The sequence below is a fragment of the Hirundo rustica genome, chromosome 2 (assembly GCF_015227805.2).
Source record: "Hirundo rustica isolate bHirRus1 chromosome 2, bHirRus1.pri.v3, whole genome shotgun sequence".
Classification (NCBI taxonomy): Eukaryota; Metazoa; Chordata; class Aves; order Passeriformes; family Hirundinidae; genus Hirundo; species Hirundo rustica.
In genome coordinates this window covers 37,655,028-37,678,080 of record NC_053451.1, presented here as the reverse complement: position 1 = coordinate 37,678,080, position 23,053 = coordinate 37,655,028, and the positions used below count along the sequence as shown (strand labels likewise).

Sequence of the window (23,053 nt, the reverse complement as noted above, 5' to 3'; positions counted from 1 at the left end):
TCACAGCAGCGTCACTTCCCCTTCCTCTTTACCCAAAAAAGTGAGGCGCCAATGTGAGTGCAAGGATGACAAGCCATTCATGGTGGCTTTAACAGCAGCCTACAGCTTTAACCGTATGAACACCAGCATGTCTCTCTGTCACTCCCAAGATTTACAGACTCCTTAACACAGAAACTGTTCCTTTTTAGCAGTACCTGCTGTGATATGAGAAAAGGCAATTGTTTTAAACTAAAAGTGGGTAGATTTATACTAGGTGTAAGGTGATTAGGTGATTATGATTAGGGTGGTGAAACACTGGCACAGGTAGCCCTGGATGGGTCTCTGATCAGCATGATCTATTTGAAGAAGACTCTGCATATGGCAAGAAGTTTGGCCTAGATGACCTTCAAAGTTCTCTTCCAGCCCAAAATATCCTGTGGTTCTATGATAAATCTCTGATCTAAACTGAAGTCTGCAGGGAATCAAAAGGATCGATATCCACTGTTCTGGCTGTAACATCCAACCTGGCCAACAAAGATGTCCCTTTCTCCCTCCCGCTACCACCATTCAAATGGTCGCTCACATCTGCCAGAACTGCAACAACTGGCTGATACCACATGTAACCTCACTATAATTAAGGAAACCAGCACCCAGATGTAGAGGGGTTGAGGGTATTCAGAAACACTTTGTTGTCTTCTTACCATTTTCTGGATCTAAGAAAAATTTACTGTTCCCCGAACCATAAAGAGAATAGCGAATTTCCCCATTGGACCCGATGTCAGCATCTTTAGCGCTGATTTTGAGAATTACTTTGTTTGGTGGAATGTCTTCAGGAAACAATGCTGTGTATGCAACCTAGAGCCAAGAACACACATGTAAGCTATGCTGTAGTATTTTACAGTCTTTGAACAACCTTTTTTAAAAAATTATTTGTAGTGCATCTTTCTCTACAGGAAACAATTTTCCTCTACACAACACATTCCTAGCAATTCGAATCACTGTTAAGCTTTGAGGTGTCACAGAAACAATGCCAAATTATGACTGTGAATAGCGCTCATCTTAGGTGCTTAATACAATACCATTTTGTATCTTCTGTTTATTCCATTGACACCCATGAAATGAAAATCTTGATGAGTGTGCTAACAGAAACAATTGTTTTTATCACCTCATCCAGCAGTTTTGAGGGAAATACAGATTGTGATTCCCCAGAGTGGTAGAGTGGTTCTTGCAATGATAATAATTCGTCAGTGAGTGATAATGTAACAATGGGAATTACATGAGTATATGCATGCACACATATACATACACACTCACATACAAAGATATAAATATATATACACACACATATACATTTTCTGTGAGTAGTACCATTAAGGAACTCTGGGGTTTATCATGTTTTTTCTTTCACACAGACCTTTCTATTGCACTAACATCAGTTCCCTGGATTGCCTTTCCACAGAATACAAGACAGCTAACACTCTGAAAGCTGTGGTCAGGCCACACTGCATGCATTCCCGACAACAGGACAGCAAGCTATATTCTTCTGCCTTTTCCACTGGATGTCTGGTATCTGGAAAATTGAGGAAAGCTGGAGTTAAACTAGACTGATGACATTTTCACATGGGTTATGAAGGAAGAGCACATTCTTTTTTGCAGGGGAGAAGCTGCCCAATGCCACCTCACAACACACTGTTTGTTGGAAAGCCAACTAAGGCCACTGCGTACAAGACTCCTTTGCAAGCTTTATGAGATCATTATCCTTCAATCCTGGCCTCACAGGAATGCTTTATCCTGCTTCTCTCCCAGATCACTGCAGATTCTCCAACTAAGACCATAGCTGGATGAAAATCAGCATTGCCTATGAATACTCTGAATACTTGCAAACAGCAAGAGACACCTGCAGGGAAAGCATTGCTCTCGACACAGCGGCCGATTGCCATGGGTGGTGTTAACTCACCTGTTCACAAACTGGATTATTATCATTAACATCAGTGACAGTCACTTCCACAGCAGCTTGGGTCACAAAGAGGCCATCTGTGGCAGTGATGTTCAGATAATAAATGTCTTGCTCTTCCCGATCCAGAGGCCTTTTAACATAAACTTTCCACTCATTCTGAACCAGTCCCAGAGCGAACTTCCCTTTGGGATTCCCTCCTGCAATAATACAAGCAACACACAATGAGCTGGGGTGTCCCTTCAGAGCTCCCACCTGTTTTGAACACAGAGACACATCACTAAGCAGCCATCATTTCTTTCACAGCTTTTGGTGCTTCCAGACTTGCAGACTCAGGAAATCTGTAATGAAATTACACTTCCTGTGTTTATTGCCCCCTGAATGCCCTGTATGAAAGTGAACCGATAACTTTCAGTGGAAAAAAAAATCCATTTAGCAGAGCTGAAGATGATCTCTTGTTCAGTTCCCCGTAAGGGTAATCAAATTCAAACTGTGAACAATCAATAGTCCTCTCGGGCTGGTACAATTGTCTTTCCACTTAGTCTCAGGAGAGGATGTAATACACCATAGCTCTTGTTACCAAGACAATTTCATTAGCTGTTGATTATGCAATCAAGGACTGGAAGTGGGTTCTATTAAGGAATCCTCTAATGAAAGCTTTATCATACAGCTGCACCATTCTTGTGCTTATTAAAATTGCAGTTTTTCGAGAAGTTTACAGGACACGGGAAGACACGTTAGTATTAAACAGTCCTAACAAGAGGTCATTTGAGGAACAGCTGGAAGATAAGCAGTACAAATAGATCAAATGTATCCAAGAGTGAAAGCTGATGAAAGGTGTGCAGGAGAGAAAGCAGAAGAGTTTTTTATCGTGTCGTAACACTGACACTGAACCTGGCAATGTTGCTCTTCCACATCATTAAATTGCCTGGTGACAAAAAGAGGTTGGGAAAGTTTTGGTCCACGTAATCCTCAGGAGGGAGGGGGGAAGGGAAGGTGCAGGAAGGGAAGGTGTGGGAAGGTGCAGGGAGGGGAGGGGAGGGAAGGACATGTCACATACAGAAGCTTGCTGTAATTAAGGCGGGCATGGTCATTAATGTTTCCAACAGTTATTTACTCTTTTCTCTGAAATGGTACAGTCTCCTGCCTGTTCCATGAAGAAATCAACTTCAATCACCTTTCTGTGAGTCTGATCCGAACCTGCTGTCATACCAGACAGTAAAATATTTTAAACCAGTGTTATGACTTTACTCTGTTAGTCAGCTCAGCCCCATGCAGCTGCTTGCTTATTTCCTTCCCAGTGTGAATGGGAGGAAAATCTGAAGGGTAAAAGTAAGAAAACTCATGGTTTAAGACAAAGTTTAATGGGTAAAGCAAAAACGCTGTGTATAAGCAAAAGAAAAAATAATTCATGGCAGGTGTTCAGCCATCTCCAGGAAAGCAGGGCGCTGTCACCCTGATGGTTACCTAGGAAGATAAATGCCACGAACTCTGAACATCTTCCCTTTCTCCTTCTTCCCTCAGGTTTTATATGCTGAGCATGCTGCCAAACGGGATGGAATGTCCCAGTTGTGTCCCCTCCCAAACCCTTGTGCAACTTCCGCCTCTCACTGGTGGGATGGGCTGAGGAGCAGAAGAGGCCTTGACTCTGTGTTACTGCTGCTCAGCAGTGACTAAAACATCCCTGTGACATCACAAATCCAAATCATAGCTCCACAGCAGATTCTACTTAGAAAATTAATTCTACCCTAGCCAAAGCCAGTAAAGCCAACTCCCCTCTTCTGTGCCCAGCTTGGTTTGTAAAAACGGATCTGCACATTTAGTAATTTAGGATACAGCACTATAGTTACAGCAAATACATCGTAGCAGTAGTCATGTGCTACGGAAACTGAGTGAGGATAAGCACCATGATGCTCCACTGGCTGAACTATAACTGCAGCGAACACGCTACTAGCTCTTTGCCCCCCATGTTAAGCTTTTTCCTATGGTCTCCATGCAGGAACTCAATCTGAGAACTACTGTCCATGTTGCTCATGTTTAAAAGTGCTTTAAAACTCTTAAAAGAATGCTTATTTTTTCTTGTAACACATTCAAGAATGTCAAACATGCTAGTGTACATTTGCTTACAAATAAATCAGGGTTCTGACATGGGTTATGAGATCTGTACAAGCTGAATAGAGAGACCAAGTTCTTAAACTTTCCTCTCTAGTACTTCCACTGAATGATTTCATAAGTAAGTATTAAAAAATAATAAATAATCCAAGGCTGAATTTATTTGTGTTGACTCTGTTGCCAGGCAATTAGTGTCTCTGATGTTGCTTCTGTTGTCACAATTCTGTCAGTTCTCAGGGACCTTTTTGTCAAAATAACAACACAGAGGAGGTCTGAACTTGACGTCGAGCCTAAACCCAATCAAAAAAGTCTAACGTCCATTCCATACTTTCTTTCTACATCAAAAAGCAGGAAAGAGGTCACAGGCTGTAATCCATGACTTCTTCAATAGCTACCAGTGACAAGATAGACTGGTTTCTATTTAATATGAAAACGAAGTCAGTTGAGTCAGGCTGAGCAAATCTTTCTTGTTAAGAGTCACCATTTGTGCTAGCTGTGACTGTGCCAAAGAAAGCAAGTTGTAATGAATAGGATTTCCAGAAAATTAGTCAGATAGGCATTATAATTATAAAAGGCTTTTGAATCATACAGAGTACTAAACTCTTGTATCAAATACAGATACTTTATGTTGATAGAAAACCACCCTTTTTGATCACAAAACCAAACAGTTTTTCCACTGATTTCTATGACAGTCTGGAATAATCAGCAGAGGACACATTGTTTAATCTGTTGTGTCATATAAACACACATTTCTCCTAAAGAGGGTTACACAGAGTGTTGATGTGTACTACTGGCCAGATCTGAATACAATCCAAGGAAATGAGAATCTGTCCACTGACTAGAGTCTGAATGTGACTTCAAAGAAGGCAGACCCCTGCTGACTGACATTAAATTCCTTCTATTCAGTTCAATGTCAGCATAAAAAAAGCTTAACTCTCCTCTATAAAGGCTGTAATCTTGTCATAGTGAGTTTAAAGTTGTAAACCATTCATAAAAGTAGTCTTAAATATTCTTATTTTGCTTCATGATATTAATCAGGGCTTTCCTGCATATTAGTCCTTTTGTGAAAGGAAATGATTAAGTGTCCTGACCAAGTAGGAAGCAATACACTCAAGGTATGGGCATCCCATTGCTAAGAAAAGAGGAAAGGTAAAATCTAATTAAAATCAGCTGGTGGCTTTTATGGTTAGCAGTAACACTACCTTGGAGCAATTTTAAAATCACTGTTGCTTTGTTGCTAATGGAATGGCTTTTAAATCATGCCTAGGAATTTGGGGAATATGTATAAAAAAATGGTCCTTGGGATCTCTTTTGTTCCCCCTTACTCTACTAGAGAAGAATCAATTTGAATGACCAAGAAACCTGAGCAATAAGCAGGAACAGTAGTTTATCTACATGTCTTTTTCATGAGCACTTTTTTTTTTTTTTTTTGCCTCTCAGGACTGACTCTATACTTCACTGATGGAAGTCAAAGGTGGACTATAAAGCGTAAGAGAAATAATGAAATATAAAACTAAAACACCACCAGGAAAATATTCTTAAAAATATAAAGACAAAAAAATCCACACTGTGGCCCAGGAAACCATTTCCTAGTACTTACACATATGTCTTGATGCAGATCTCGTTCTGCAGTGATTAATTAACTTTTTCACTAATATATGCAAGCAGATTCAGTTTCCTAGGGGCATTCTAATTAATTAGTTTTTCACTCTGAATAATGTAGCTTTTCTAAACGGAAGCCTCCTGACTACATGTATTAATGGATTCTTTAAAATCTTTTGGCAGTTTTCTTATGTTCTACTTTGAATGTCACAACAGTGAAGTGCTAGCTACAAAAAACACCCCAGTAACTTTTTAGAAAGGCTTTGAGGCTAAAAAAATCAGCAGTATCTTTTATCTTTTGTTACTTGAAGTTTAAATAATGCTCCCCCTGCCTCCCTAGTCAGCAAATAGTACAAAGCCAAATCAAGCTCAAGTTTAAGTAAGAAAGAAAACAGCTAGATACAAATGAAATGCAGAGACACAGTGATCCAAAATAAACAAATCCTGACACACATCATTACTAAAGCACACACAGAGGCCATTATAGCAACTAAAAGGGAATGGAAAACTAGAAGCCGACAGTATCAGTTTTCACTGCAATGTCCCCATCTGGGAGGGGGAGCTGAATATTTACTAACTTATTTATTTAGCTTCTGTCTTACATTTATGCATTTATTTAGGTACCTTCAACTCCCATTTAGATCTCTAGGTGTTTGCATCCCACAAAATGAACAGGTTTAACCCCGTGTCCCAGTTTAAGATGTTGTATATGTTTACTGAGTTTCTGCAATGATGAATCCACCCCTTTTAGCTTTAGTACCTAAAATTGCCAAAACTGTTCTTCATCTGGCAACACAAGGCCTTCTCAAACACCAAATCATCCTTTTTTTCCAGAATTCTGGTATCTCAAATACATATAAAAACTAACAAAAGCCACACCTTTGCTCATACTGGGCAATCAACCCAGCAAATAACCTACTGTGTACAATACCACTTTTTTCTTCCAAAACATACTGTCCATCTTTCCTTGTATTTAGCTGAAGCAAACTTAAAGACTATTGACTCCCAAGATTTTTGTGCCTGATGAAGCCTAATTACCATCACTGAGGGACACAAAACACTTTACTGCACCAATGTCTTGGCAGCTGACATTTTTCTGGTGCCTCTTCATGGTTCACCACTCTCAAATCTTAGTAATATCTGGCTGGGTGTAGGTTAGCTAGATATGAGAAGAGCCCTGCTTTTAGGCAAACTGCCTCGGATGATATAGGCAATGATCTCACATGAGCCTTCAAAAGAAAACTACTGTGATTCCTAAGTGCATTTGTGTAATCTGGATTTCCTATTGATTTTCTATTAAGATTTATGTACAGTACTTTTTCTTTGTAAACACCTCCAGCTGCTATTGAACTTCAAATAACAAAGAGCAAGTACAAATTTTTTTCCCTCACCATCAAATGAAAACACAAGGTGAACTTAACAATGGCAACTACTTGCCCATAATCATGGAAAACAATCATAAACTAAAGGAATCCAAGCAGAATATTTATTTATCCACATGAATATTTCTACCCCTTTTCAAGACTCACCGGAAGACTGCAACAGGCATTTCTATTTCTCAAAAGAGCACAAAGGACTCTTCAGTGATTACATCTGCCCCAGAAGGTTTATTTATTTTCTCTTCTAAATAATGATTCCTTCTATCTATCTTCTGTGCGCTACTTTTCTCCAGACACATTTTCACAAAGCTGTTTTTGGTGGACCCATATGACAGTCTCATAATTTGTTTTCCTCCTCCTTTTTGTTAATGTACCATTTTTACTCAGAGTTTACTGTATTCACAGAAGTCTCTTTGAATCAAAACGCCTCAGAAAGCCACAGCTTTTGAATAATCATCTACCTAATCTGATTCCATGAAATACTCAAGTGCACTTCCTGAGATCAACTTGAAGTAAAGTGTGAATAGACTATTTTGTGAGTGAAACTATATTTTAACATGTTTTGACATTTTAATCAAACGAACCAAATTTCTCCTTGTGCATTTCCCAAGCTCAAATGATATATTCAAAGGATGTGCAATTTCTGAGCCCATGTGCTTTAGTAATTGTACAGTAAGAAAGTTTTGGGCTTTGACATTTAATGTTTTCAGAACCTAACAGAACAGCAAAGTATCTGTCATATTTTGAACTGTGACAGAAACTAAGGTACAGAATGATCTATAATTTAAGAGTCACATCTGACAACTGTTATTCAAAAGTCCAGTCTTTGCTAAATTAACAGCACAGGTATGTGAAGAAAAAACACTGTTACAAAAGGCATAATTCATTTTAAGAGATGACTGCCAGACTTCACAACAAAGCCAATGATCACAGTGCACTAACATATCTTTGCTACAAACCTAAGGGCTTTCATTTCCCATAGTACTTTCTACACTGGGATCCCCAAACTCTTTTAAATATCCAAAAATCTCTAGTATGAGGCACTACTGATTTACTGTTACATACATGGGAAACTGGGCCACCAGCAGCTAATGCACCTTGCCCAGAGCCCCTAAATCCCGACATTTACAGGCAGGACCACTTCTGCCCCTAGTTCTAACATCCTACAGCACATTACACTATAAACACATAGTCTTTGAAAACCTTTAAGGTGAATCCAAAATTTCAAGTTACAATTAATCAACAATTTCCAGTTGCTTTGAAAATTATGTTGTGATGTATAACACAGGCAGTCTGTGGCTAACTGGAGTGTCACACCTCTCCCTACACACCATCCCAAAGCCATGTTTGTTTTGGTAGCTAACAAAGACATAGGAGCCTTACTCTCCAGAGCAAAATACACAAACTGTTTTCCCATTAGTTAAGTATTTTTTGCCCACAGCCTGCTTCCTACATGCAGTCTTATATATGTTGAATCCCATTCAACAGAAAAATGTGAATTTTTTCAATGATTTGGTTATTACTAGGTACATAACACTAGCTGTTGAATTGCTAAGGTTGGGGGAAGCAAAAAAGTTGTTCCCTAACAAAATCATGCAAGATGGAAGGAGAAAAATAACTGCACTCGTCATTTATAACATACACAAAAGCCAGGCTGAATCTAGGAGAAAAGAATGATAATAAATATCTATTTAATATAAATATAAATGTTAGGGAACACAGTAGGAAAGAGCAACGTTACCATGCTTTGAAAAATGTACTAGTACAGTAATCAGAATTTCCTTAAGCTGAATATAACAATGCATGGCAGCTAACCAGTTCTTCTAAGTATATTACTATTTCCCTGGCCAGAAATCTGTGCTGATAAGAAATGGCATCCCCTCACTCTATAATGTAAAATTAATTTGTGCCGCCACCCCCTCGTCCTCATTCCAAATAGAAGTACTTCAAAATGGCTCTGGCATCTACTTTCCTATCTCAAAAAGAAAAACGTTGTTTAAAAAAAAAAAAAAAAAAAAAAAAAAAAAAAAAAAAAAAAAAAAAATTAATGCTTGGAAGCATTAAGGATTTTATTAAGGATTTTCTCTGTAAGACGAAAATTTTCCTTTTCCCTTGCTTGAAATTATGATGGATTGATGGCTACACTGCATTGCACTGCAGCAAATTAGGAAGCATTCATCTTGGAAAACTGAGAGAGTAACACAGACACAAAACCACACACACTCATCCCTCTCCCTCTTTTCAGCTTTGCTGAAAATTCTGGCAAAAAAAAAGAAGAAAAAGAAAAAAAAGGAATGTAATTGACTCATTCACAGTGATAATTTAGCTGAAACCCTGCTAAACAGCCACCTAAAACTGGACACACACACAGTTCTTCAGCAGCTGGTTATGGGAAGAAAGCATGCAAGTTGTTTCTCACCTGTAATATGGTAGCTAACCTGCCGATTGACATCAGATGTGTCTTCATCCCAGGTGCTAAGAACAGCCACAACTTCCCCTGGAGGGTCACTCTCCTTCACTGACCCTCTGTACACCTCGTGCTCAAAGATGGGTGCATTATCATTTATATCTGTCACAGTGACTGAGACCAAGGTGGTTGAGGACAAGGACAAAGCTTCCCCCAGATCTGAGGCCACCACTGCAAAGGTGAAAGCAGAATCTTTTTCATGGTCCAGATCCTTCAGTGTACTGATCCAGCCACTGTTGCTATCAATGGTAAATGCTTCTGTGATCTTCTGCAGCTCCGACTCCACCGCAAGTGTGTACGTGACCTGCCCATTCGCACTTGAGTCTGCATCAACCGCTTTGACTTGCATAAGTTTTGTTCCTATAGGCATCCCTTCCATTATTATAGCATCATAGCTAGCTGTTTCAAACACAGGCTTGTTGTCATTTACATCCAACACCTTCACCTCCACATCCACAGTCAGCACAATGTCTACTTTGTCTAACTGAATTGTGGCCGCAACTTTGAAGTGAAAGGCGGGATTTATTTCGTGGTCAAGTCTCTTATCCAGTTTTATGAGCCCCGTGTCTTTCTCTATGATGAAAACTCCATCTTTGTTGTTTTCAGGTAGTTCACCATTAACTGTGCTATACAAAGCACCCTGATTGGGCAAAACATGCAGAATGTCAATAGTACTGCCTATGACAGTGTCTTCCGCCACGGTAAAAGAATACTGGGGCTGAGAAAAGGAAGGCAAAATGGTTTCTGGTGGTAAAACATGGATGTAGACAGGAATGAGGGAATGCTTTACAGGAATGCCACCATCAACTGCTTTGACAAAGAAAGACAGAACCGTGTTTTTCAGATGGTTAAAGCTACCCTTGGTGACCATCCATCCATTATCTGGATCTATTTCAAGCAGATCAGCTACTGAAACAGAGGCTTCACTATAGAGAGAATAGGTAATTCTGGAATTGGCTCCATCATCTGGATCTACTGCTTGCACTTGGGTCACCAAGTAACCTTTCCCAACATCTGCCTTGACACTTGCTCTGTATTCGACTGTCATAAATTTGGGAGCATTGTCATTCTCATCCACTACTATCACTCTCACAGTGCAAAATGTAGTCCTGCCACCTCCGTCGAGGGCTCTCAAGAATATATCAATATCACTTTCCAGTAGGTTCTCACGGTCTAACCTCTCAGTTGTCAGAATCTGCCCATTTGCATCAATCAAAAATCGGTCCTTGGCAAAATCATTTATTATGGAGTAGCTGATCTGGCCATATACACCTGAATCCCCGTCTGTTGCCTTCACATGGATTACCTTCGTTCCAGGAGCAGCGTTTTCTCTAACCTCTGCAACATAAATGCTCTGTGAAAACACAGGGCTGTAGAGGTTGGCCCCAAGGATCTGTATGTGCACCTGAGCCGTGCTGGTGAACAGCCCATCTGACACAGAGACGTTCAGGCTGTACATGGGCTCCATCCTCTGCTTGCGATGGTTGGAAAGGGTGATAACACCGCTCCTGCTGTCCATAATGAAACTGGTCCGATCATTTCCTGACAGGATGCTGTACTCCAGTCTGTCAAAATCAGAGCTGTCGGCATCAGAAGCTTGGACACAAGTCACAAAATGACCCCGAGGTGCCAGTTCGCTCACATATGATTCATATATTAACTGGTTAAAAACTGGAGGATTGTCATTCATATCTGTTATTGAGATACTAACGAGAACCTCACTGCTCAGAGGTGGGAACCCATTATCAGTTGCTCTGACTTTCAAGCTGCACTGCTGTATGAGCTCATGATCCAGCATCCGGGCTGTCAAAATTAGGCCACTGCTGCTGTCTATGTGGAAATAGTCAGTGCTGTTAAAGGTGTCCTGGACTATCTGATATTGTACGATCTTGTTATTGTCAGAGTCAGCATCAGTAGCAACAACCTGCAGTACAGGAGTCCCAATCAAAGAAGCTTCGGACAGAGTAGCATTATAAGTAGACTGATCAAAAACTGGAGGATTATCATTAACATCATTAACAATCAAGTCCACAGTTACCTCAGCACGAGCGCCAGTGAGAGCATCGCTGGCTCGCACCATCAGCTTGAAAAGAGAATTTATTTCATAGTCCAGCGGGCTGATGACACTCAGAACTCCAGTATCAAAGTCAATATTAAACTGGTTGTAGGGATCTCCATCAACAATGATATAAATGATACCCTGGCCTTCTGGACTGGTTGCATTTATGCTTAAAATTGGCATGTGCATTTCTACATCTTCATTCACAGAAGCTGTATAGAAGGGCTTGTCAAACACAGGCATTGCTTTGTTAACAATAGTAATGGGGAGCTCTACCGATGCAGACAACGATGGGTTACCACCATCTTTGGCAAGAATGACAACCAAGTACTCGATATTAGATAAATCAGAATTGAAGGCTTCTTTTAAAGTGACACTACCAGATCCCCTATCGATTTCAAAATGTCCGTAGTCTTCCTTCAGCAGGTATGACACCTCGCCATTGTCACCCTTGTCTTTATCAATAGCTGTCACTCGATATATCAGGGTACCAGGTTCAGCGTCGACCTGCACAGCAGCGTAGTATGGAAGCCCTACAAACACTGGGGCATTGTCATTTATATCCTCAATGTAAACCCTCACCACGACTCGAGTGACACGGAGGTGATCTAGCTCACGGCTTGCTTCCACCACCAACTCATACAGCTCCTGCTCCTCTCGGTCAAAGGGGACGCCAGTGGTCTGAATGACTCCCGAGGTAGATTTGATTTTAAATTTGTTTCCTGGGTTTAATATGCTGTATTTCAAAGGCTCGTTGAGGCGGTTGCCAACAGCATTCACCACAGCAATCTTTGTGATATTGGTGCTGTTTTCTGAGATAGATGTGGAATAAGAATTTTGCGTGAAATGGAGTCCACTATCCATAGCTTCTTTTACCAATATTGTCACCATAGCAGTGCTATAAAATTTCCCATCAGATACTCTTACTATTAGCATATAATGGTCTTTGGAGAGACTATTGTTTTTAATGGTGATTACCCCTGTGCTTGAGTCAATTAAAAAATGTTCCATATTGCCTTCAATTATACTAAATGTTAGTTCTGGAGGGATCTCTGAATCTGGGTCTGAAGCTTTGACTTTGAGAACCTCAACACCAATATATGTGGGCAGGAGCAAGACTGTCTCAAATACGGCCTGGCTGAAGACTGGTGGGTTGTCATTGACATCAGTTACCTCAATGGTTACTTCAACTGGGCTCTCTGCTGTAAGCTGGGGATTCCCGCTGTCCCTAACATGAACATGGAAATGGAAGTGGGCTATCGTTTCATGATCTAAATTTGCAATTGTTCTGATTGCGCCTGTGCTGGAATCTACCGTGAAATAGTTTTTTGCAGTTGATTCAACAATCTGGTAGACAAGCAAAGCGTTCTGGTTGCTGTCAGCATCAGTGGCACGTATCACGAGGGGACTGTTATTTGCACTCCGGACCACACTGTTCACAGGAGCAGCCTCGCTTATGCTGCCCAAGTACTGAGAGAAGAGAAAAACAGGTGGGTTATCATTTTCATCAACAATCTGAATGTTCACAGTGGCATTTGATGCCATGCCTGCCATATTTGTTGCCTGTACGATGAGCTGATAGGAGGAAGCACGCTCATAATCAAGGGCCTTTTGACTGGTGATCACTCCAGAATATGGGTTTATGGTGAAGACTCCATCAACATTGCCATCTTTAACCTCATAAACTAATGTGGACTGACTGATTGCAGAGAGAGAAATGACAGAAGTACCAATATCCACATTTTCATTAACCTCTGCTTGGTATTCTTTTAGAGTGAACTTAGGGTGGGAGTTATCTGCCATCGTCACAGATATCCGTACAATTGCTGTTGCAGACAGTGCTGGAGAACCTTGATCCGTCACTTTGATTGACAAAACAAACTGTCCCATTGTAGTTAAGTCTGGCTCCTTGAGCAATGTAATGATGCCTAAAACTGGTTCAATCTTGAATGTGTTTCCTGTGTTTCCTAAAACAAAAATATTGGAACGAGATTAGAAATTAAATATGACTCACTTGATGATAACTTAAACCACGAGCAACAAGCTGCATTTTTAAAGGCAGTTACCTAAAATAAACCTCAAAAAATCCCCAATGTAAAAACATTCTAAAGGCCCTTCCAGCCTTTTCTTTTGGTAATTAGTGAGCTCAGTAGATGGTATTCAAAGCATCAGAAACTCAGGTGTTGCCACCCCTATTTTGATTCTCAGCACCAGCATCTGAGCAAGAACTGTGTGTACATTACTTCTACTAAAGCAAGGAAAAGCATTCCTAAACTACAGAAATTAGTCAAATACATGTACACCTAAGGCAAAGAAATGAGATCAGAGGCTAACAAGCCAATTACATGACTAATGGATAACAACTCGGGCTCCTAATTGAATGGGATATTAAGAAACCATGCAGGAGATTACAGTAGTTCAAGACTCAACTGAATATAAAAAGGTTAAAGTGGCATTTAGAAAAAATAAAACAGAGCAAATAGCATAGAAAAGAGATTCAAGTGTCTTGTGGCACAAAGGTTTATCATATCATCTCTGAGGAGGATAAATCCACATGAATGAGATTTAGCAGAAAATGTCATGAAATGCCTGTTACAACATGAAAGCACGGATATCACTGACTGCATAAAGGTGAAAAGAGTAAGTTTGGATCACAGAACTTTTTGGGGGCCTTTATTTCTTTCTGGTCTTTTTGCCAATCTCTTCTTCAGCAAGACAGACTCAAAACTTTCTGTATGTATTTTTACCCTGTAATTAGAGATCACCTTTAATTGGCAATCCTTATTTTGCTGTTTTACCGAGTGCTTGCTTGAAGTATAGGATGCTGCACATACATATGGCATTTATAAGCATACAAACCTTTTTTTCTGAATTTGATTCTAAATGTAAACAGCATATATTGAGTTACAGTGATTTCAATCACTCTAACATGTTCCCTCTATTGTAAATCACATCTTAAAATCCAGAACTGTTTTCAATCTACAGTCAAGCATCTATCCAAGCCTGGGAGAGAAATATATCACAGGTGATACACAAGATGTATTTTTTTTAATAGTGGTTGTTACAGGTGCTGTGAACAGAGCAATAAATGTATAAGTCATAGCTGGAATGCCAAATACATGAAATCCCGAATGAAGTGAGGTAATGTGAACTATTTTTAAGATATGATTCACTCTGTTGTATATTCTGGAGGCTAATTTAAGCTATATACTACTCAATGTAGTTCAATACTGGTAGTGGCTTTCTATTTGTATCCTTCCTTTTAGATCAGTAAAGCTTACTCTACTAGCTAAACCAAAAATTGTGCTATTCACCCAAGAGGTGAGATTCTTCCAGAGCTACAAATTCTCACAAAAATCATGGTATCTGTCACTTTTACGGGCACTACAAATGCTGCTGATGACATTTTGTCAATGCTTGCTAATACAAATTATTTTGAACCACTGACTGCTACCTGCAAGGCCAGAGCTGGTTCTTCTCCATTAGGAATTTCTTAAGAAAGTACACAAAACCTACTTTCTTTACCAACTGCTGTCTTCAGAGCAATGTAAGATGAGGTGTGTAATTCCCCTGAATCAAAGGGCTGTGTACAATCTGAATTCTGCAGTTAAAATCAATATCCTCAACTGCCCATTTTATGGATCATAGAAACTACAGCAGCAGAATACTGAATTTTGATGCATCTGAGATTGGGACATCTGTGGATAATGAAACTGGAGGATTGTGAGCCTTACAGTACATGAAAGTTTGAGGTCTGACATTGCAGTGAGAGCTCTTGATGAAACAGAAACAGGCTGTAATGAAAAAGAGAGTCTCTAGAAATCATCTGATAGCTAAAGCATCTTTTCTAATCATAATATTTTTGTGTCTGCATCATGTATGATTCTATTACTGGTGTAATGGGAACTATCTTCCTTAGACGTCAGGATGCTCTTTACATTGTGGTGGCACCTCTAGATGATTGGGAACCCATCATAGTAATAAGGTGTCAAGAAAAAGCTGGGAATTATCTTGAAAAACGTTGCCCCAGGAACCTGATCCAGTCTGCTCAGAATCTGTTCCATAAGGCACAGTGCTGTCTTGCCTGGGCACATTTAAGATTGCCCCTAATTTAAGTTAAAGGCCACTGGAGAATACTGAGAACTGCTAAGAACAAACACAGTTTATAAAGGAAATATTTGGAGTGCTAACATCTTCCTCATTCTAAGTTCAATACTTTCAGCTGCAAAAGACTTCACCTTCTGGTTTGCTGAAGGTAATCTCCTTCCACAGAGCATACAAGATAACGACAGAAAAAAAGTTCCATGGGTCTTCTCTAAACTTCAGGTTATATCATCTTAATTTAAGATGTGAGCTTGAATCATATGAACCTAAATCAGTATGAGATGGTGTAGATATGTTTCTTTAGCTATTTGTCATTCAGCCTGTTCCTAATTGACATAAGCTATTCTAGCTAGTAACAAGTCTTTATAATAATATAGGGATAAATAATGATCCAGTAGGATCATAGCCTAATGCTGGGAAAGGCTTGTGATCTGCCCAATATGGGTACAATCTGAAGTACCTGCGACTTCTTTTATGGCAATATAAGTTTCAAGTTTTGCTAGTTATTACAGTGGAAAGATTCCTATTATGAATGAAACTCCCTAAGTAAAAATGAAACATTACAAATTTCTAAGGTTACAAAATTCTAATTATTTCTCTTTTTTTCCAGGCACCCTGCTCTTATATATCTGATAATGGTTTATCTCAAAGGTAATTCGTAACTTCACGTGACCCTGAGAAACTTTCATTTACTTGTATGTGTGTCAGAGATAATACTAATGTTTTACTACTGTGCTGCTGTACTAGCAGAAGAATCCTTTTGCTGGTAAAGATTATGTACTGAATGTAAACATCCAGAGCTTAACAGCAAAAGCAATTTTTATCCGGTATCATCATGCTCTCTCTTAGTTTCAAGAGACCTTGTGCCACTAAAATGCTGTGTCAGAATTTTAGCATAGCCCTGTTCTTAGTCTCTGTGCTCCTCTGGTCTGAATACTGGCAAAGATATCAGGACATACCAGCTGTTGTGGAATTTTTTTATAGAGGATCCACTGTACACTAGTCTGAAAACCAGAACCCTGAAAACAAGTTACTGGCTGCAGTTTTGAGTAACTATGTTCTGTGATGGCTTTGACTCAATGACTTAAAAGGCTCTGTAGCCATCTGGCAAAAATGAATCAGTCACAGAATAACAGAATGGCTGGGCTGGAAAGGGACCACCGGAGAGCACCTGGTCCAACCTTCCTGCTAAAGCAGGTTCACCTACAGCAGGTTGTACAGGATCCTGTGGGGTTCTGAACGTCTCCTGGGAAGGAGACACCATAACCTCTCTTGGGCAACCTGTTCCAGAATGAGTTTGTTGTGACAGGTTTTGGGTATAGTAGTTTCAAAAAAAAATTAAAAAAACCTCAACAGAACAACAACCAGGTGTTTCCTTTGCCCGTCTGTATAAGAGAAAGTAGACCAAAGAAGCTGAACTGTGTGTCAAGACACATCACCATCACCTCACTGTTCTGTGTCTGGCATGATCCATGATACTTCATTTTTGGCCTCTGTCCTAACCTGCTTCAATAGTGTAGATAAGCTCTGCATTTTCTCCTTTGTCTTTGTCCAGAGCCGTGACCTGCAGCACTGCTGATCCAACTGCTGCTGATTCAAACACTGAGGCTTCATACAATGGGCTGGTGAAGTAGGGACTGTGGTCATTAGAGTCTTCCACATTTATGATGACTCTGGCCAGGTTTCTTCTATAAGGGAATTCTTGATCTCGGACCTATAGGACAAGTGCATAACACACAATTACCAATCTAGTAAAACTTCACTAATATTACTCATCTGACGGTGAATACTAATTTCAGTTCTATTTAATACAAAGTAGTAAAAAAAAATCCTTTTGTCCCAAAAAACTGCCTGAAATAGATTCACAAATGGGATGGTAGATACTAAAATCAAAGAAACAGGAAAGAGCTTAGTGACTTTTTTTTTTTCCACTTCTGAAAAAATGCATTGCAACTAACCATCATGACATGAATTTTTGAAGTGGCAACCACATGAGATCTTAAATTTGAGTTGAGGTTTGCAAGAAATTCCTTTTTTTTAATACTTGTTGAATGGTCAAGCCTTTATCTTGGCATTGCCTTCTTTACAGCATATAGGCATCTCAGCCTGTCGCCTGTAGCTGCCAATGGACTATTTCGTGATTATATATGTGGATGACCATACCAACAGTAAATAGAGCAGGAATCACTTTATGGAGTGCTGGTAGCTGCTAACAGAGGTCTAAGTTACCACCCCTGTCTCAACCCCACCCAAAACACCTCGGCACTGCTTCACTGATAATCCTGCCATCACTATCTCCCCAAAATTTTAGTTCTTCTTAAGCAGAGGAAAAGACCTGTTTTATCAGGGGGAGATCAAAATCAAGTACCGGGGAACTACCTCTCTTAGCCATGTGTTTCTGTGATTCAGTTTATAGCTGTTTCTCAGTCTGCTTGCCAAAGGACTTGCAACATTTTACTGTGAAGGGAGACCACACTCAGCTGCTCCTTGCTGTGTCTCTCAACAGCTTTTTGCTTCCTAGGGTGCCTGCCAAAGCTGCCCCTGTATCTAACCATGAGCAGTTCCTTAGAAGGCCTCTGCTGCAGAAGTCTTAAGTGGTTAAAGAAAATAGTGGACTACAATGTTTTAACCTAAGACATTTTAAATTTTTTTTTAATTAAAAAAAAAAAAAAAAAAAAGAGGCCATGATATACAATCTCCATTTGAAACAGATTTTTGTTCTGTAGTCTAGGCACACCAAGCAAAAATTGGTAATTAACCTTTTTCTGCATACCCAAAGATTTGGAAATGCAGATAAAAGAAAGCTATTTTGTATATCAACAGTTTATGTACTGAAATAAGTCCATAAAAGTAAGCTATAAATGAGGCTTGCATTCAGAAAGGCTGTAGTGTTCTCCATGGCAAGAAAGCAGTTATCTCCCTGTGAATAACTTCTCAAATAACTCTAAGCCTCACTTCAGAAACTCTGAAAATCACCTTGAGGGAGAGGACCAGATGCCAAGAGATTAAATAATTTCCTGCTTGCTCTCCCCTTGAGACAGAGAATCATATCACATTCCATACAATGCATACACAATAAAGTTCCCCAAAAAGCCAGAATAAAAACTGTGAAATAAATGCACAGCAGGGCAGGCAAGATTAAATTAGTGGCTACTTATTGCACTGAGTCCTTTTCTCAAGTGAAGACTGCTCTATGTGTGTACCTGAAGCAGCCACGACTGCGGCCAGACCCAAGAGAATATTACATTCTTACCATGACATTAAGGATATGCTTATCTTGAGCTTCGTGGTCTAATCTCTCAGCCGTATAGAGAACCCCGGTGTTGGGATCAATTCTGAATTTTCTCATGCTGACTGTATCGATACTGCTGTGAATAGTGTAGCTCAGTTTATGCTTTTCATCTCTGTCTATAGCTTCAATTTGCAGAATTTCAGTATCAGGGAGGATGTCCTCTGAAATGGTGGCATCGTAACTTGGCTGAGAGAATTCTGGGCCATTATCATTGTTATCCAACACTTTGATAAGAACCTGCAGTTAATAAAAAAAAGAAATTCAAAGTTATTGAAGTCTAGTCAGACTCCTGAGTAAGCACCTGGAGAAATGCAATTTACTTTGAATGGCTGAAGATGTTATGCTGCTGCATGGTGGGACTGAGAAACATTATTTAATATTAAATGCTTTTCGGTTCAAAGGAAATAGAAAGGATTTGACTTTGGAAGCAAAATGTTCTTAACTGTAAGACCTACTCAGAGTGCGATAAAGAAGCCCGTATTTTCAGTATCTACAGACTGAAAATATTTCTACAGTGGTCATAAGGAAAGGTTTTGTCCTTCCTTGTAACTGCCTTGGTTACAAGAGACTTCTAGAACTGTTATGTAACTTCCTTTCCCTTACACTATTAATAAGGTTATAAAAGAATCCTTTCCATGTTGTTTAAATCTGGTTTTATACCACCAAGGTTCAGCTGATTTCTGTGATTCAGCCCAGTATGTTACACTGGGGCTTACTGACAATGTCAAATTTTGACAGCAGTGGACACTTCAAGTTGCTGTGACCTCAGATTGCTCTTACACCACCAGAGGTGGGCACAGGAGACACAAACTCACGGCTACACAAGCACACCCCACATGATCAATACGTACCAAGGACAGCAGATCTCAGGGCAGTGGAAACACAGAAGGATTATTTTTTTTGTTACATCCTCGCTCTTCCTTTGCCAGTGATGGCTGTCTTTATCACCAACTAATTCACTTTCCCCTCCAACATCTGTTTGCCTCCTTTCTGTTCCAGTTTATGAATGGCAGAACACTAAAAATGTGAATGAACGCTGAGCTCTTTGCCTCAAATCTGTCTTTAAAACTTCAGTATTGATCCTTAAGGAAACTTGGAAAGGGGGAGAACAGGCCAGAGTGCTGCTCTTGCTGCCTATTACACCCATTTCAATACAGCACAAACTGACTCTGATAAATAGTAAGAATCGCTATTTTCCAAGCTTTGCCTTTCACAAGTTACACTATGCATGCGTCACTCTGATGACATTTTGTGGGTTTTGCCAATGGAGGAGTCACTCCCTGGGGAAAATGTGCTTTCCAGACTTTGTATGCTAGAGATTGCTGTAGGCAGTGTGGCAGCAAAACCCTTGACAAAACTCTGTAACAGTGAAAGATGAAATCTGAAGAGTTGACTCTTTTTCAGTGCAAGAAACAAAAAGTATCTTTTCCAGAATATGCCTGTGAAAGCACACATCTAGTTTTACAGTAAGTAAAAGGGAACAATCTTTTTATTCAAAGGCTTTGAAATAAGAAATAGTTCAATTAATGACTTTGGAAAGCCCACGCACAGGACTCTTTGGTCAGAGTAGGAGACCTGGCCCATCAATCATGGCATTTTCTTTGGGTCTTTGTTACTTGGCTCTTCTTTAGGCAAGTATTTTATTACTTTGCCTGATTGAGCTCTGTTCACCCATACTTTCTTAACGGAGGAAAAATACAGCTATACTTTTACTGCAATATTGCACAAACAGATGTTGGCCTCAGAGAGAAATGAAACTTTAGATTTCCATCATATGTGGAAGCGTTTGCAGAATACATTACCAGAAGGAACATGAGCAGTTTTAAGAAGCAGTTGTAATGAACTAGCCTGGGAACTGTTCAAGAGACTGCTGAAATAAAATGCTCTGTAACTTAAATGGCATAGGACTTGCATTCTATACAATTTCATTTTCACCATATTATGGCACGCCAGAGTGAAGCAGGGTGAAGCCTATATTAAGTTATGCTTCAGTCTTGAACAGATAGCAATAAAACTGGGGGGAAATACACATTGCTAGGCCTATAATAATGATGAAGAGTTACTTAGCTTTTTATGCTTTTATTGTTGTTGTAATATATCAAAGCACGTTTCTGATCTGACTGAGGAATAAAACGCACCCAAATCTATGTCTTAAAAATATGTGAAGAAACTAGCTGTAACATATGAAAGAAAGCTCGAGGAGAAGATTAAAGACTTGAACTGTAATCTAATGGGCACACAGAACCAGTGCTGAACCACTTTTTTTAGTGTAAGGAAGGGACAGAGAAGCAATAGGAGTCGGAGATAATCAGTATTTAATGCTTATACTTTCTTGAGCAGTTTTCATACTGTGTCCTTGACAGGTATCACTATAACATGACTGAATTATTTTACTGCTGCACTGTTAACACAGATAATTTATTTTTGTTATGTTTCATTTTAGACAGTCCAATAGAGAAGTAAAAACTTTTCAAATGGATTAAAAACACCAAGAGTGTTTAACTCTGCTGACACTAGTACAGCACAGCCTAACTTGGACAAGTGAGCTTCCATGTGAGGGACAGCCTTGTATCTCTGAATTTATTTTTAAAATTGGTGTGTGCAAGCTGAAGCTGTTCTGGAAGACAAAAAATGTATGTACAGAAGCACATCAATGTGTCTTAAAAGTACTGCTACAGAAGTGACATGCTATTTGGTTTGCACGGTATATAATCACCCCAGAGCAGTGATTCACTTCCTATAATATCTAATGCATTTCTTCCCACTGAAAAAAGTGTAAGTTATTGCCCTGACACATATGGACATGATCGTGATTGGGGAGTGTGAGGCATGGAGGGGGAAAATATTAAAAAAAAATTGAGGCCCTCATTCACTGTGATCATCAAACTTACAGGGAGCTATGCACTTAAAATTGCTTTGATCACTGCCAAAACCCCCCTTATTTTTCCTTCATTTTCTTTCCTCTCTTTCACTTCACATCTACTGTAAGACTGATCAAGTGCCTGTTCAAGTGGCAGACATCTTCCTCCCGAGAGATGCCAGTATTTTAAGGATTTGTCAAGTGATCCACATTGAAATACACATTATTTATTACATACTTTGCACTTCAACAACTACTTCCATCTGGAGATGGAAGGCAGTGGGTTAGAGATGCTAATGAATAAAGAAGTCATTATTGATTCATAATTTCTTCCATTTAAGCAGTTAAAGAGTATTTCTAATTTTTGTCAGCTGTCCCTCAAAATCCCTGAGAGTCAAATGCAATTTTAACATTTCTCTCCTTTAATAGAGGGGGGTGTATTTTCCTTGCAACAAAAGAAAGTTAGGCTATATATGGGAATGCTGATTATACAGAGCTCTGTTAAACCTATAAATGGAACTCTTTAATGTTCTTAAAAATTGAGCTATCTTGGGAGTTACTTAAACAAAACCAGGTAAAAGAAAATGGAGTTTTAGCCCCATTTTAAATAGTTATTAGTCCCATAGTTCTTACAACATTTCTGAGGAGCAAGTGACTGTTATCCCCATATTTTGCCCAGGAAAACAAAGCCTTGCAGCAAGGTTACCAAATTCACGGGTGAAGTGCAGTGGTAAAGCTGGGTAACATGTTTATTTCTGAGCCACATCCTTTTTATTACATCACCTTAAAATGCCTTCCTTCCTATGCAGATTTCCTGCTCCAGCAGGATAACATCTAGTAAGACGTTACTTAAAAAGAAAGAAAGGAAAATGTGACATTGACATGTACACCAGGCTCACAGAAAACCTCATGCTACAAACATCAAGTTGAGTAAACTGAGTGCCACGAGATTGTTAGTATGAGGAAAGTTTCTCAAATTCATTTAATGGCTGCCAACTTTAGGCATAAAATCTTGGTACTATTGGCAAATTTCCCATTGACTTCAAAAAGGCCAGCAAAAGGGTCCTTGAAGTCTTATGCTTTTGCCAGCTGGTAGCACATCTTTCACCTCAAATCAAGAGTTACACTACTGAAGTGACTCAAAGACCCCCAGTGTCTGTGTAATTTAATATTTTCTGCATATTTATTCCCTAATGGAAGATGTGGCAAGAATGAGCTGTGTGCCATAAATATCCTCTATTACTG

The 23,053-nt window shown here is 39.5% G+C and overlaps 1 protein-coding gene across 8 annotated transcripts in view; it reads right to left on the bottom strand.

The window, feature by feature from the left end:
* The window catches only part of FAT3 (FAT atypical cadherin 3), a 398,042-nt gene that overhangs the window by 64,835 nt on the left and 310,154 nt on the right, over positions 1 to 23,053 (bottom strand). For all 8 annotated transcript variants that reach the window (XM_040054688.2, XM_040054680.2, XM_040054683.2 and 5 more), the window contains 5 exons: positions 18,910 to 19,185; positions 17,160 to 17,370; positions 9,446 to 13,519; positions 1,937 to 2,133; positions 681 to 834 (listed from right to left, as the gene is read on the bottom strand). In XM_040054688.2, coding sequence (XP_039910622.1) covers positions 681 to 834; positions 1,937 to 2,133; positions 9,446 to 13,519; positions 17,160 to 17,370; positions 18,910 to 19,185 — 4,912 coding nt within the window. The remainder of the gene's footprint in view (positions 1 to 680; positions 835 to 1,936; positions 2,134 to 9,445; positions 13,520 to 17,159; positions 17,371 to 18,909; positions 19,186 to 23,053) is intronic.